General features: G+C 43.5%; 1 protein-coding gene across 2 annotated transcripts in view; it reads left to right on the top strand.

Annotated features, from left to right (window-relative positions):
• Window positions 1-12,500, top strand: part of pax5 (paired box 5) — a 49,316-nt gene that overhangs the window by 28,205 nt on the left and 8,611 nt on the right. Inside the window, exons 6-7 of one of the 2 annotated variants that reach the window (XM_070978841.1) lie at window positions 964-1,064; window positions 9,305-9,437. In XM_070978841.1, coding sequence (XP_070834942.1) covers window positions 964-1,064; window positions 9,305-9,437 — 234 coding nt within the window. Of the gene's footprint in view, window positions 1-963; window positions 1,149-9,304; window positions 9,438-12,500 lie in introns of both variants that reach the window. The other variant, XM_070978833.1, reaches the window with a different exon arrangement.

Raw genomic sequence — 12,500 nt, 5'->3', positions numbered from 1 at the left:
TTCTTTCTTTCTTTCTTTCTTTCTTTCTTTCTTTCTTTCTTTCTTTCTTTCTTTCTTTCTTTCTATGTCACTCCTTGTTTTTACTTTAGAATCCCAGTCTGGCGTAAATGGATCTGTATTTTCAGTCCAAATGGAAAAAAATATATATTTGAAGCCCCTTCCCCATCTCCACCTGTCTGTCATATCACTCCCCCTGCCACTGGACACACACACACACACACACACACACACACACACACACACACACACACACACACACACACACACACACACACACACACACACACACAGTGACCCCCAGGACTAAAATAGGCTCTCAGGAGCGGTTTGGAGCGATGAATTGGCTCTATAGCGGTGGATTTTCACCCTCATCCCCTTTTTCTCTTTATCTTTTTCTCTCGTTCACTCTTTCTAATCATTTGTGGGCCGCGACTCTTCAGAGTTCTTATAATTGTCTCGCTCAGTCCCTCAGCCTTGCAATAACTGCAGGATACGAGAGCTCACAGTCTAATACTGATACCACAGCAATATATATTTGTGTGTCTGTGTGTGTATGGGTGATACGACAAGGAGGACGAAGAAGTGTGTATGTATGAGAGGAGAGAGTGTACTTTTGAGAGATCAAGGAGGAGAGACAGCGTGTGCTTGGTAATGGATTGCATTTGTATAGCACTTTCTCTGAGTCTCCACAATCTATGAAGTCACTCAGTCCTAAATCAGCTCACTGAGGTTCATTTGAGTCCATACTTTGCTTAAACTCTCCACATCTGCCTCAGTGATTTATTTTATCAGCCCACGCCTTCACTCCTCCCTTCATTCCTCTGTCATCGTCTGTGACTGGATTTTACTTTAACTCCCTCTTCAAACCTCTTCTCCTTTCACTCTCCTACTCCTCCATTGAATATCCTCCACTTACAACCCCTCTCCTAACCCTTCTCCTTTCTCCTGCCTTTCTCGCTGCAGGTTTGCAGGAGTCGCCGCTGGCCAACGGGCACGGCCACAGTGGGCGGGACTTCCTCAGGAAGCAGATGAGAGGAGAGCTGTTCTCGCCGCAGCAGATCGAGGTATTGGACCGCCTGTTTGACAGGCAGCCACCCTGTCCAATCCAATCCAGCTCTGACCTCTATGTGAGCCCTGACTCTGGCAAGGTAAGGGCGTGGCACCGTGCAGGCTCTGGGCTGAGGCTAAGTTTGGGAACAGGTTAAGGGTCGACAAGATTGTAGGGCGCGCTGATGAAAAACACGACTAATGCAGGGGAAAACTTTCCATTGCAAACTGATGAATGACATGGGCACAGGCAGATTCAAGGTATGGCCAGGCTAGACTATGGCCTACAAGCTAATTTGTTAGCACACACAGTACCACCTTGTACCACCTTGTGGGTCTCTCATTTCTTTTTGTTGTGTGGAGCCACTCGTGCATTTCCACAGCACTACTGGGGATGCTTTTTAGCTGTGCATCTGTCAAGTTTTGTTTCCCCACCCCCTTGTTATGGGTTAAAAAAGTCAAATTGACATACTTGCATAGCTACACCTTGCTAATGCTTTAATTTGTGATGTTATTTCTAGTTTCTAGTTCCAAGTGAATCTTGTCTAATAAAATATAATGTCATCTATATAATGCAATCAAATCTCTTAATGTACTTGTAAATTTGGTGCTCATATAGCAGTCAATTAAGCAAGACATTTTTCTGTACCAGCCCAAAGTATAAAGTAGTCTTTGCCTGGCCATCCCTATGAAAAATGTTTGGTTCCACTACTGGTCAAAGGTGCCAAATACATACTTAATACGTCAAAGGAAAACAGAGTGAAATACAAAGCAAAGAGGAGCATGTAATGAGACTAAATTCATGTACATTTTGACATTTTAAGGATTATGTATCATGGAGGGCAGTTAGCTCAGTATGTTACTTGTGAATCGATAGACAAGTTTGATCTACAACCCTGAAACCCCTAAAACGTGGGACGCTGTGTGAAACATAGATAAAACCAGAATGCAGTCATTTGCAAACAAACTGTGTTTACTGACAACAGATTTACAAAGTGTTCCTAAGCCGATGTAGCAACATCCTTTATAAAATCCGGTGTTCACAAAGTGGTGAACCTCGCTCCATCCTTGCTTGTGAACGACTGAGCCAAACATGATACTCTCACCTGTTACCAATGAACCTGTTTACCTGTGGAATGTTCCAAACAGGTGTTTTTGGAGCGTTCCACATCTTTCCCAGCCTTTAGTTGCTCCTGTTCCAAAGTGTTGCTGCATCAAATTCAGAATAAGCAGATATTTCTAAAAATCAATGAAGCTGATGAGAAAATATTTAATATATTGTCTTTGTACTATTTTCAATTGAGCATATACAAAAAGGATTTGCAAGTCATCACATTTTTGTTGTTATTATTACTGTACAGTTTCCCAACTTTTTCGAATCAGGGTTGTGCAAATATGTTGTTAATACTAATTTTTATAGACACCCTTGCAGCCTTAAGTTTAAGGGCAAAATCAACTTCATTAGGACAGCTTACATAGACCAACAGTGCCCTGTCTTTCATCTTTGGTGCTGGATGAAAAGCTTGCCTCTGCTTTTAGCTGAATGCCTGTACTGCCTGCTATGCCTTGCCATGCCATGCCAATCTTGAAGACATTAGTCAGATTGCATAATGAAAATCCAATTTAAATGTTCCTAATTATATCTTCGAAGAAATGTCAATCATTGCATTCATCCTGATAGATTTTTTTTCTGCTTGTTTCATGATGTTTTTTCACTTTCATCTGAAAATGTCAGTATCAAGGCCTGTTTCTCTGTTAGTCTGACAGACTGCTGTGAGCTTCTGTGGTCTGATACAGAGACCCAGTCAGGCCTGGCCTATTGATGTTCCTATTATCTAGATACACTGCAGGGGTTAATGAGCATATTGACCTAGCTCTCATTATGACCTCACTTCCTGCTGCTCAGGGACGGCAATGGAGCTGTCCGCATGCTGATGCATCTTGGGAATGTGCTGCATATGTGTGTGTTGTTTGCATGTGAGAGAAAAAGATGAAAAAACAAGAGCGAGAAAGGGTGTGTCTGTTTGTCTTGATGTTGCATCTAAATTGACCTCCCGCCCTTTCCCAGCAGTGAGTTAATGTAAATCTGAGTGAAATAGACAGGTGTAAGTAATACGCTGAATAACAAAACAACAACAAGCTAGCATTTGTATTCTCTCTACCTTTTCTCAGATGTCCTCTAATCCGCAGCCCGCAGTCAATATTAAAGAAACATTTTGCCAACTTCTTAAAATGACACTTTTGTTTCCACAACCTTTCAAGATGTCCCTACTTTAGGTTTATTTATTCAGTCAATGTCAAGGGCAAGAGGACAGACACACACTAAAGGAGTTGTAGTATATGGAGTCACATACAGGCTACAGCCTTAGACCCGCAGGGCAGAGTTTCGCCTTTTAGCCTATTCACTTCCCTCTGACCGACATGGAGAGTGGAGTGGCGCAGGGCGAGAGGTCGACAGGGACTGGCTCTAGTAGCTCTATAGACTACGACTCAAGACTATAATACCCATGATTCATAGGTCAGTGTCCTCTCTAAGCCCGGTCAAGCCACTGGGGTCGGGGATAGGAGCTTTAAACTGCGGGTTGCCATGGGGTCAAACTGGAGCTGCATTGTGATTACAAAGAGGTGCACACACACACACTTGCACACACACACTCTCTCTCACACACACACACAAATCTACATCACTATCTGTCCCTCTACCTCTGCTCCCTTCTCTCATCCTGTCAAGTCGACCACCCCCCCTTTTACTTGCCTGCATTTCCCAGAGGGAATGATTGACATACCCTCATACCCTCTAACACTGACACGCTGACAGCTACAGCTCAGCCTCTCTGCTATGTGGGCTGAGGTGTGTGTGTGTGTGTGTGTGTGTGTGTGTGTGTGTGTGTGTGTGTGTGTGTGTGTGTGTGTGTGAGGCGGGGCTGGTTATGGTCAAGGAGGGTCACGCTGTGTTGTGACTGACATTCCTAAAAGATGACTTGGCCCTGCTGTTTTGCAGCATGTGGGGGTGCATTTGATGGAGTGTGAGTTACTGTGTGCGTGTGCATGACAGAGAGAGAAAAGGACAGAGGTGTGAGTGGCTCAATTTCATGTACTAACAGTATATTATAATGGTATACTAATATAGTGTAATTTCAGCAGTTATTTCAAGCTCTTCATTATCTTTTAGCTCTCTTGCACTGAAACACGAGCCTCATTCATTATTTCTTCTCCCTTCATCTCGCTGGAATAGATAAAAAGTAAAATTGCTCACGTTCCTCACAAGCAAATCTTATTTTATCCATCAACAGTAGTTACTCTCCTACGCTGTTTGTCTCAGACCTTTTCTTTATCTTTCCTCCCTAACAAGCCACCCTTTTATCTCATCGCCCCCTCCTGCTCTTGTCCCCCCTCTCCCTGTAGTCTATTAAGTCCCACTATTAATTTGTGTGTGTGTGCTCGTATGTGTGTCTGCATGTGTGCCTGTCAGACAGAGTTCATTTAAATTTCCCTTCAATCACTTCCTATTACCCAGGTGATAAATCAGCAGGGCTGACGGAGCCCCCACCCATCCATGCTGCCCCGGGTCCAAATGCCCACCCCAGCACCAACCAGTCCGGTTATACTGGGATATGGAAAGAAAGCCTGTGTTATTCTCTCCATCCAAAAAGCTTAAAAAGAAGTAGAGAGGTCAAAGATGATCTATTTTAAAGGATGAAGATGGTTAAACTGGTCAAAGAGGCTTTGAATGAACACTACTACTACTTTCCTACGGCCTAGTTTTTTCAAAAAAGTAATTTCCTAAAACAGCAGGGCACTGTTGGACTACTTTCTGCTGCGGATGAATATTCATTTATTACTGTCGTGGGTACTACTGACAGCAGGGCAGTGGATGTTGGAACACACTTTGCAACATGTCACCCGGTGCACCCGGGAAGGTCATTTTTGTCTCATGACATTTGCGTGAATTCAACCACTGGACCTTTTGTGCAGTCTGTGTTGATTTCTCCCGAATGGCCAATGAGAATGATCTGTACGCTAGCTAGCAATGGATGTGGCAAACATGTGTGTAGCAGTGTGGAAATTTACTCTGATTTCTCTATTTTCTCTCATCTCTGTACGTTCATGAAGTACATTCATAAAGCCCCAAGATCAGCGAAAATTTTCAGCTCAAGTTGAACCTACTTCAACTCATGCAGAGGCGTCTTTGCCTCAGTGCACGCACACCCAGGGGGACTGGGCGTGGCTCAGGGGATCGAATCTGGCCCATTTGCTTCTTTCCATTGACTTTGTATGCCATTGTAAAATTCACTTTGTTTTCTGTCTGTTCTCTGGGACAACAAAGTAATCATTAACCACCAACAAAATAATATAGAATTTCAAATTTTTTAACAAAATGCCCAACTTTTCATTCAAAATGTATGAACTTTTCCAGCCTCTCCCCAGTGTTGAGGTCCATCTGGCTCGTCAGGAAATGAATATCCTTCCCACTGCTGCCATGCTCACTTTGAGCGCAGATGAATTCCTTCCCCACAATCCCTGTCTCAGTTTGTGGGCCTCTGAGGGAATTGTATTTGTTTATAGTCAAGCCTTTTTCCATCAGGAGTACACAAGACAATGTGGAGAGAGGGAGAGAGAGATGGAGAAATCGGGAGCTATTTGGGGAATGGAGAAAAAGGGAAATACTATTATGCAAATAGGGCAAGCCAGTCTCTCTCTGTGTGTGTGTGTGTGTGTGTGTGTGTGTGTGTGTGTGTGTGTGTGTGTGTGTGTGTGTGTGTGTGTGTGTGTGCGTGTGCGTGTGTGCGTGCATGCGTGTGTGTGTCAGAGGGCCGATTAGGGCTCATCTGTTATTGATGTGAAATTTGGACCAAACCATTACCTTCCCAGGTCTGAGTCAGTAGGCCAACCTGCTGTAATTGAGGGAGAGGGTGTGAGAGAGAGAACAAAGGTTGAGCCCACATAATGTAATATTAAAGGACTATTCAGATATATAGTCATTTTGCGTCATTAGGATGTAGCTTGCTAGCTTAGCAACGTTGTTGTTCATAGAGACTTTGAGAGAAAAGGGTAAGAAAGCAATCTGCAATAATCAACCAATGGGAAACTTGTATTTATGTATTGTAAATCTTAAAAACAGTGTATATTTTTATAGCTTTTTTAAAACTTCTGTTTATTTCACGAGAAGAGCCTGAAATGCTAATCAGTTATACACAAAATGACACAAATCATCCTCTCTCTATGCAGAACTGGTATGTGCCTAATCTGTTGTTACAGTAAGACATTATTACTATTTATATGTCTCATCAAACCAAAAACTAAACCTGGTGTTTAGGCCAATAACCTAGAAAACAAAAAAACAAAAAAACAGAAAACACAGCAGTTTGTAATGATGGGGAGCAAATTTACAACTCTGGAGGGTTATCACAGCAGCAATCACTCCGATACTCATGACGTAAAGAGCACAATTATGCTGCTGAAGTTATAAAGGAATACAACAAGCTTTGTCGGCGTGCTTGCAGCTGATTGGCCAATGCCAGGTGCAACTTTTTTCTGGATGAGCTCTCTGGGTTGGTTGGTCTGAACATGGCCTTGTCTTGTCCTCACAGAACCAGGCTTTCTTTGGTGCAAGTCTTTCCATATGTTACTCTCTTCTATTAAGAGCCACCACCTTTCCCACATGCATCCATGTGTCCCCTCTTCTATGACTGCCTCTTCCCTCTCATCCTTCTTTCTGCCCCAGGTCCAACTCCCCCTGCCACTTTTTCTTTTAACCCTCCATCCTGTCCTGTACAACTCCCCCACCACCAACAACACCTCCACCCCCAAACGCCAACCCCTCCACGGCCCGGCAGCTGCGTCCCCCCTCTTTGATGAGGGCTGATGGCGCTGTATGAGCGGCGGAATTGACAACATTTACGGGGCCGAATGAGAATGATCCATCTTCCTTAGCGGGCCTGTCACCCCACTGGCCAAACTTCATCATGGCCAATTACCACTGCAGACCCCTTCTCCTCTGCTGCTGCTGCTGCTGCTGTCTGGCCCCCATCTACATGGATACATGGACACATTAGACACCATTATAATAAGACAGAGCGGCCAAGAGAGGGAGGATGGGTTGCAGGGATAGCATGTATGATTGGGTGAAAAAAACTACAGGTGTGATGTGTGAGGGGGGAGAGAGGGGGAGGGCGCTCAGAGAGAAAAGAGGGCTTAAAAATGTGTCTGAAGTGTAAAGAGAGAGAGAGAGAGAGATGTGTGTGTAGTGTACTGGGTAAGCTCTTATTTGGCAGGTCACAGTCCAGTGGTTGTGTTGTGTGTTGACGAGCACAGGGGTGTTTAAGAGGTCAGTGAGCACAAACACACGCCTACACTTACACCTCCACACACACTCATACACACACAGATGCAGAGGTATTAAAAGGGTCAGTGCAAAACTCTCACCTCATCACCTAAAGGAAATTCTGATTGCTGTCATTAGTGTCCACACACACTCACACACACACACATGCACACACAGGTCAGCGGTAACACACAGAAAAGAGAGGAGGGGATCCATTCCATGAAGAAATTTGCATTCACAGACACTTTGGGAGGAGCTCAGTGATCAAACCACCAGCCTTGCAAATAAAGACCAACCTGCTCTAAGCTAGAAGTGTTCAGTCTTCCATCAGCATCATCACTAATCAGTGGCTTTTAACCGCAGAGCCCCTGATCTGCAGATCAATTAACCTCATAAATACTTAAGTGATAAGTGATTTTCACTTATAGTGTAAAAGTGTCACATTTTTTGTGTTAAGAGCAGTTTGACAGTATGTTAGATTTCCATTTACTAACCTTAACCCAAGCCTTCACCCTAAAATTTAATGATTTACACACACACACACACACACACACACACACACACACACAGAACAGGTCATTTGGCCATCATGAGTGTCGCGGCCCTGAGAATCGGTGGTTAATCTATATATAGTTGGTCATCAGTGTCAGTGCCATCACTCTTAATCACCACACATACACACACGCACGCACGCACACACACACACACACACAACTCACACTGGCAGAGAGATGAGGATGGATGGGTCATTGGTTTGTGTTAGGGTCAGACAGAGGTGAGGGGACGGTTTCCATTATCCATTTATCTGTCTGCATTTTGGGAGAGTGAGAGAAAGCAGGCCCAACCAGACTGTCAGAGGCCACCTCAAGATTTTGTCTGCATGAACTCGGCTGGTCCAAAGGACATTATATATAGTATAAGTATATAGAATCAGTGTTTTCTAATGACATTCTGTCTATTTTATGGTACAAGAGTAATTTATGGCACATGTAAAATCAGAAGAGGTTTGGTTTGGTACTGGCAGTATGGATATAAACATTTGGAGAGATGTGGCAGTTAGAAGGAAGAATTTTTTTAACACCACCAATAAACCATTTGGATTAAACAGTCTTTATTTATTATTATTGATTAGACATGTATGTTTGCAAAAAACTGTGACCTCTGTTTCTGTTTTCATTTGCCCTGTAGCTTTAAGGTCTTACTTTTTAGAAGATCCTCGAGAGAACTGGACAGAGAATAAAAACCAACAACAACCAGATATTGCTTTGTCATTTCAGTCTCTTCTTCTCATCTTATGTTTTTAACTTGTGTAGACTCTGTGTGTGTGTGTGTGTGTGTGTGTGTGTGTGTGTGTGTGTGTGTTAAGAGCACTGGGAGTCTGTATGTACGTGCGTTGAGATGATCACAGTTCTTATTGTTGTTGGTATCTGGGGAGACAAGAGGCTTTCTGTTAGCCATGGTCTCTGCGATGCCACTGCACGCGTGTGTGTGTTTGTATGTGTGCAATGTGTATGATGTGTAGGTGAGTGTGTATTTGTGAAGGTGAGAGAGGAGAGATGAAGAGAAAGAGCGAGCTGATCCTGTGGTTATAGACTGTTGGACTTGGTTGTACAGTAAATCCCTGTCTTTGTAAACAGATCAATAAACTCTCAGCTGTAGGTGTGTTTCTGTATGTGTGTGTGTGTGTGTGTGTGTGTGTGTGTGTGTGTGTGTGTGTGTGTGTGTGTGTGTGTTCATACTAAAGCTTCATTGCTCTTTGCTATGAGGAAGGAGCAGCTTGTTGGAAATGTAGCAGGATATAAAAAACAGATTGATCACAGCTGTAAGCAACATCCAGCACTACAGTATACTCACGTTGTATCTAACAGGAAATGTCATGATTTGTTCTTTTTGTTCTCTTTCATTCTCTCTCCACTTCCTGCCTCTGCCCAGACATCAGATTATACAACCATGGCCTCGCTAACTGGTGGACTGGACGAGATGAAGAACAGCTTGGCCAATCCCGGTACAGGGGCAGAGTTGGGAGCCAGTGTGTCCGGTCCACAGTCCTATTCACTTGTTCCAGGTAAGAAATACGTCCTACCAATAACTGCATCTCTGCCCTGAAATTGACTTTTTGTTACCTGATTAAAAAAGAAATCTAATTATATGAAAAAAAGAGACAAAATTAGATGCTCCAGAAAAGAGATTTCTAATATTTTGACACCAGACGTTGAACAGTGTGCATTTTGAGCCCCCTTTCTTTATTTGTGGGGTTCGTCAGGAACATTAGCTTCATGCCCTGTTCAGTTATATTTGATCAAAGTTGATTTTTTACTAAATTCCCATTAAAACTTACAAGAAATCCAAGTGCATTAAGCTTCCTTTTGCATCTGAACAACAACCAATCATGAAATGTTGGAGTCAAATATTGGGTGAGACTATAAAATGCTAAGTTGGAGCTAATGGGTGCTGATCTTTCTGTATTCAGGGGCTGGTGTGATGCTTTTTTTTTTCTTGGTTGATCACAGGTAATAAACAATAAAATCAAGCCCGGTGCACAGGTCTGACCTCAGTATTACATATAAAATATACAGTAATTTGTATTCCAAACGCAGTGAGCCAAATGCCTTTTAAGTTAACCTCAGCAGTGAAGGAAGCTACATGAAGTCTAAGTGATCCTGTTTAAAGAGCTCAGTGCTTTGGATCTCAGAGGAAAGGGGGGTAAGAAAGGTGGGAAGCACAGAGGAAAGGCGAGAGCCTCGTCTCTTCCTCTGTCTCCATTTAGGGGCACTGGGAAAGGCAGCAGTTAATTAAGAGCAAACCAGGGAGCACTTGGACAAGGCTTCGACGTTCCCATCTGTAATGAGGGGAATCATAGAGCTGGGGATTTGGGATATCTGGGAAAGGGCTCTTTTTTTGCCCTCTGAAACCACTGAGGAATATTACCTGCTCAAGTCAGGAGAGAGAGAGACAGAGGGAAAAAGAGAGAGAGAAAAAAATTTCCATTTCTGCTTATGCATGCAAACACACACATTCATATTCACACATACACCCTCTGAATATTATGCATGCATTTCCTTGCCTGTCTTTTCCCTCAGAATAGAGCTCCCTCTAGGGGATCAGATGTCTCTGTGTTTGACGCAATGTTATTGCATCCTTGAAGTGTTGATACACCGGACACACGCTGTAGAGCAACATTTACACATTCAATCTTCATTTCTGATGCCTTTCCAAATCTGCAGGGCATTTTCCTTTACCCCTCAATTCAGCCTAGTCCACTCGAGTGCAAAGGGACACACTGTAAACCCTCAATTCCCTCCAGGTTTGACATATGTTGCTCTGATGGCTGCTTGATGTGGAGGAGTCAGATAGTAGCAGACAGTCAAAGAGAAAGAGAGGCAGAGGATGCGTGTTCATCTGTAGCTCAAGTGAGCACAAAGGAGACTTGTACTTGTTCGTTGACCTCTACGGCAAAGCTGTGGAGAACAGATACATCAACACAACTGGCATACATATGCACAAATACAGCGCGTGCACAGACACAGAAACACAAACACACGCGCCTCAGAGGATCTGGCCCTGTCTGCCCCCTCTAAGTTGGGCTGTAGAGAGTCCATCTCTCCTCTCTTCCACCCTCTCCTCCCTCTCCTCCTTGCCCTGTGCACTGACCCTGAGCGGATGAGTAGCCCGTCTGCACTAATGCCTCGCTGTCGCGTCAAACGCAGAGAAAAACTTTACTACACTGAGACAGGAGAGAGGAGGCGGAGAGGGACACAGGAGGCTGGACTGGAGAGGGGATCTGTGAGAGAGAAACACAAGTAGAGCGGGAGGTGAAGTGGCAAATATTAAGTGAAGGGGACAGAAATATGAGAGGATGAGATGTCGGTGCCTCGGTTGATTAGTTACCACACGTTTCTCTTTGCTTACTCGCCTTCCTCAAATTAACTCCATTTCTTTTGTTCCAGTAAAGCCTGTCCAGATTTTTGAGACCGATATAGTGACATTTTTAAAAAAAAATCACAATCAAGCGTCATTTGTCATTTGTTAACACAAAACATAGATAAGCATTTTTGATAAGGATCCCTTCAATTAGACCTTCAGCTGCATTATCAGCACGGCTCAATGAATGACAATGTCAGGCAGTTGTTCCACTACTTTGGTCCAAACTGCAATATCTCAGTTTTGCACAGACATTCATGATCCCCAGAGGATATATCCAAATGTGTCAGTGCCACCAGCAGGTTGGCATTTCTGGTTTTTGAGCGCAATATCTCAACAATTTAAAATGGATAGTTCCCCCTTTTGTCCCTTCACTTTTAATATAGCGGCAATATTATAAAAAAATGGTAACATTTCTAATAATTTCGTTTATGGTTGTATAGTTTACAAAAAACCTGCAAAATGACTCTACCATCAGCCTCAGCTCTGGTTTGTGTTTAGTGCTAATTATCGTCATTGTGACCACGTTAGCATGCTGACATTAGCATTTAGCTTAAAGCACCATTGTGCCAAAATACAGCTTCTCAGAGCCGCTAGCATGACTGACCTGTGAGCAAGATTGTTAGGTCTTTTGACCACCAAGTCATTTGACTCAAAATGCTAAAGCAAAGAGGACAAAACTCAGGAAGGCCACTTAATGGTTTAATACAAGAAATGAAAAGCCAAGAACAGAAAGCCACTCCCGCAGGAGGAAAAAACTAGTTTAACACAAAACCAAAATAAACATAGTGTCCCGCAAACCAACAGTCCAAAACTAAGGAGGCGGGCAGGCAGGAGTCAAAGTTCACAGTCATAGTCTCAGTTCAAACAGCAGCTGCAGCGCAACAGCATCGCCTCACCAGACCCCACAAAATCCAAGTCTACGTAAGGGTGACAAAATCAATCTGGCAAGAAGGAGGAAGAAACGCTCATCTTAAGTATGGTGTGCATGATTGCTGCATGCAGATCAGCTGTGCTGCCTGCTGCTCAACACACCTGCCAGCCACACCTCCAACCTGCACAGTAGAGAGGGAGAGAGAGCGAGACACCAGATGCCTGAATCTCCTTCAAGCAACACAAAAACCCAGAACCACCACAAAGCTTTGTTCTGAGCTGGAAATTTCAAAAATATTCAAAAATAAACTCTGGTGGACGAACTTGGCTTTTT

The sequence above is a fragment of the Chaetodon trifascialis genome, chromosome 2 (genome assembly GCF_039877785.1).
Source record: "Chaetodon trifascialis isolate fChaTrf1 chromosome 2, fChaTrf1.hap1, whole genome shotgun sequence".
NCBI classification, from domain to species: Eukaryota; Metazoa; Chordata; class Actinopteri; order Chaetodontiformes; family Chaetodontidae; genus Chaetodon; species Chaetodon trifascialis.
The sequence above is the reverse complement of the archived record's forward strand: the minus strand, read 5'-3'. Positions and strand labels throughout refer to the sequence as shown.